At 47.3% G+C, this 3,127-nt stretch overlaps 1 protein-coding gene across 4 annotated transcripts in view; it reads left to right on the top strand.

Annotated features, from left to right (window-relative positions):
* Positions 1–2,761, top strand: part of LOC106813523 (DENN domain-containing protein 1A-like) — a 48,154-nt gene extending 45,393 nt beyond the window's left edge. For all 4 annotated transcript variants that reach the window (XM_014817682.1, XM_014817679.1, XM_014817680.1 and 1 more), the window contains exon 23: positions 1,343–2,761. In XM_014817682.1, the coding sequence (XP_014673168.1) occupies positions 1,343–2,281 (939 nt within the window). In that variant the 3' untranslated portion in view covers positions 2,282–2,761. The remainder of the gene's footprint in view (positions 1–1,342) is intronic.
* The last annotated feature ends 366 nt before the right edge of the window (positions 2,762–3,127 follow it).

Consider the following 3,127-nt stretch of genomic DNA (forward strand, 5'->3'; position numbering starts at 1 on the left):
ATAAGGTCATCTCTCCATGTGTTGCCTCGCCGTTATTAGCTACTGTTTACTTTCCCTGTTACTAAGAAGCCTTTGGATGTATATCGCAGTTCCAATCTGTTCTATTCTGTTCTGCACATTGCTCGTGTAAGGACAAAATATTTGCACCCACAATAATTCCAAATGCATGGTTTTTAATGCAGGTTTTATAGGGTGTGTACGTCTAGCGTGTTTAATCTATTTCGATAAAAAATTTGGTCTGCCATTGAGTTTGAACATGTATTTACCAATATTGCTAACCCAAATTTTCTGCGACAAAAAGAACATAACATTAAAAACATTAAAAGCATAAACGTTATATAATATATAACATGTAAAAAAATATATAGGAAAAACGTATAGAAAACATAAACAATAAATTTTTATGAACGCATGCTTCAGTTAACAGACGTCATGTGTCACCAATCTTGTCAGGTCCTCGACATCACTTCGCTCGCGGTGAATTTACGGTGAATCTAGCTAGTCTGTGTAGTGATGTTCATACCTACTAGAATAAACCTATAGACCGTTTACCACGCCTACGTGTTCGTATCTACTGCAGGTTGCGAAATTAACGCGAGTCCGGAGTCAAATACTCCCTAATTTACTGTCAGAATCCTAGATTTCACATATGCAGGAGTTCGTGTGACTCCCTGAAAATTCTGCTATACTAACTAGTTCGTTGCAAAGCACGGCCTCGCGGAATTGCCATATTTTTTCAGCAAATGTCCAAAGAAAATTTGGCAGATGTGCAACTGCATGAATCTTCAAAATAAGCACGTGTTATTGTAAATATCTTTAGTTTTGAACTTCAGATTGCAGACTCCCTCATTTTGCGGCGACTCCCTCTTTTTGAGGGCAGGGAGTCCGTTGGACTCCCTTGTTCAAAAGTTCATTTCTACCCCTGCTACTGTGCGATACTGATCGTCTACTTTCTAATACACTCACATCTCTCACGCAATCCGCGAAGAAGAACATTGATACCTGCTGTGCGGAGCCTGGCAAACCAAACACACAACGAACAATAATATAATTAAAATTATATATAATTTATAATTAATATAATAATTCATATTAAAATTATATATAATTTATAATTAATATAATAATTCATATTAAAATTATATATAATTTATAATTAATATAATAATTCATATTAAAATTATATATAATTTATAATTAATATAATAATTCATATTAAAATTATATATAATTTATAATTAATATATAATTATATATAATTATCAATAATATAATAACGTGTATAACGAACAATAACACGAGAGCGTGCAAGACATCACTAACTATCGTCACATTGTTTCAGACGCAGACGGACGACGCGTCTGGCGCGGCGACGCACGCTCGCTCCAAGCGAAGTCCGATCATGCAGCTGACGCGGCGCGAGGAGCGGGAGCTGAGCGTGTCGTGGACGGAGCCGGCCGCGGGGGCGCCACCGCTGCGCAAGTCTCACTCCGACGTTCCCCTCATCCGCCTCGACTCGCTGGAGGAGGCGACGGCCGTCGCCGCCTTTGACCCGCTGCTCGGAGGCGAGAGGGCGCCACTCGCCGCGGCGGCGGCGGCGGCGTTGCCGGCTACGTATCCGTTTGCGTCGTCGTACACTGCGGGGACGCTCGTCTGGCCACCAGGTGGCGCGTCGCGGCCCGCCGCCGAGCAGAACTACGATGCGGCGACGCCGCAGGTAAGGGCATCTCCGCAGCGGCAGAGTATAGAGGGCGCTGGTTTGCCGCCGCCGGCGTCGCCGCGGGTCGTCGCTGCTGACAGCTCTCTCATCGACCTCGGCGCGACCGAGACGTGCATGGACATGTTCGACCCACTAGGGGGCGCCGCAAACGCCTCGACAGACGCGCGGGACGCAGTCTCTCCGGCGGCGTTCTCGGCGCCGCCTAGCGGCGGTGCGGCGTCGCCGGCACCGTTCCGCTCGCCCGTGTCCGGGCAACAGGCGCCCCCTGGTGGTGCACTTCACACCAACGCATTGTTCCATTCGCCTGTGTTGGGGCAGCAGGCGCCCCCTGGCGGATCGCCGCATCGTGCGGCCTCCTTCCACTCGTCCGTGTCGGGGCAGCAGGCTCGCACGAGTGGCCTCTTTAAGATTCTGCAGACGCAGCCGGTGAGCTCGCACAACGCCTTTGCTGGATCGCGACCTTCCGCGGTCGCCGTTGCCGACGCCACGACCCCAACCGTCGTGCGGGGTCAGCCTAAGCCCCAGGACCCGGTGAAACCGGCGTGGGAGAAGTTTGACTAGCATGTCCTTTTCGTGATGTTTATTAATATATATACGAGGAACGGATGCGTCGACAATGCGTGCGTGCGTGCGTGCGTGCGTGCGTGCGTGCGTGCGTGCGTGCGTGCGTGCGTGCGTGCGTGCGTGCGGGGCGTAATGGAGTCTTGCAGACGAGGTGTTGCTGGAATGTTTGGTGAAGCGTATGGCGTGCGTACACTCATACTCGTCTACATACATAGGTATGATGCCACACGCGCAATTGTTTTATTGGGGGATTTGGCTTGATAAGGAAAAGTTTGGGGTTTTCTCTAACGTGTGTGTGTGTGTGTGTGTGTGCGCGCGCATATGCAGTAAGGTGTGCCTTCATGCATAATTCGCAGTAACGTTCATTGGTGAATGCAGGAATATCACATCATTTGACAGAAATCCGAGCGTGTGCTGTATAGCTACTTGTGTAGACAATTTCAATAAAACGGGAACCGTATTGTTGATGCATTACAAGTTGTCTGCATTCTGTTGTTGTTCTTATTATAGTTCATTCATAACAAGTTGTAGGGATTGTCCTTCATTAGTGCATCACATGATAAATCGTTGAAATTCCATTGGATAACGTCGCAGGTACTATGAAACAATACAGGCGGGCACTATTGCTTGCGCGACGCATTGTTGTTATAACGCATTGTGTTTTAATACAAATTGAAATTGTTCGTTTAAGAAACTTTGTCTTATTCACTTCATATTTGCCGAGTTGATTGCAAAGTCATGTGATGCACTAAAAACATTAATGCCTGTTGTTGGGGGCACTATGCTGTCATAGTGTTGCTTTGGGAAGGAATACTGCCCTCTCTACCGCTCGGGCACTATACC

The sequence above is a fragment of the Priapulus caudatus genome, unplaced genomic scaffold (genome assembly GCF_000485595.1).
Source record: "Priapulus caudatus unplaced genomic scaffold, Priapulus_caudatus-5.0.1 Scaffold786, whole genome shotgun sequence".
Lineage (NCBI taxonomy): Eukaryota > Metazoa > Priapulida > Priapulimorpha > Priapulimorphida > Priapulidae > Priapulus > Priapulus caudatus.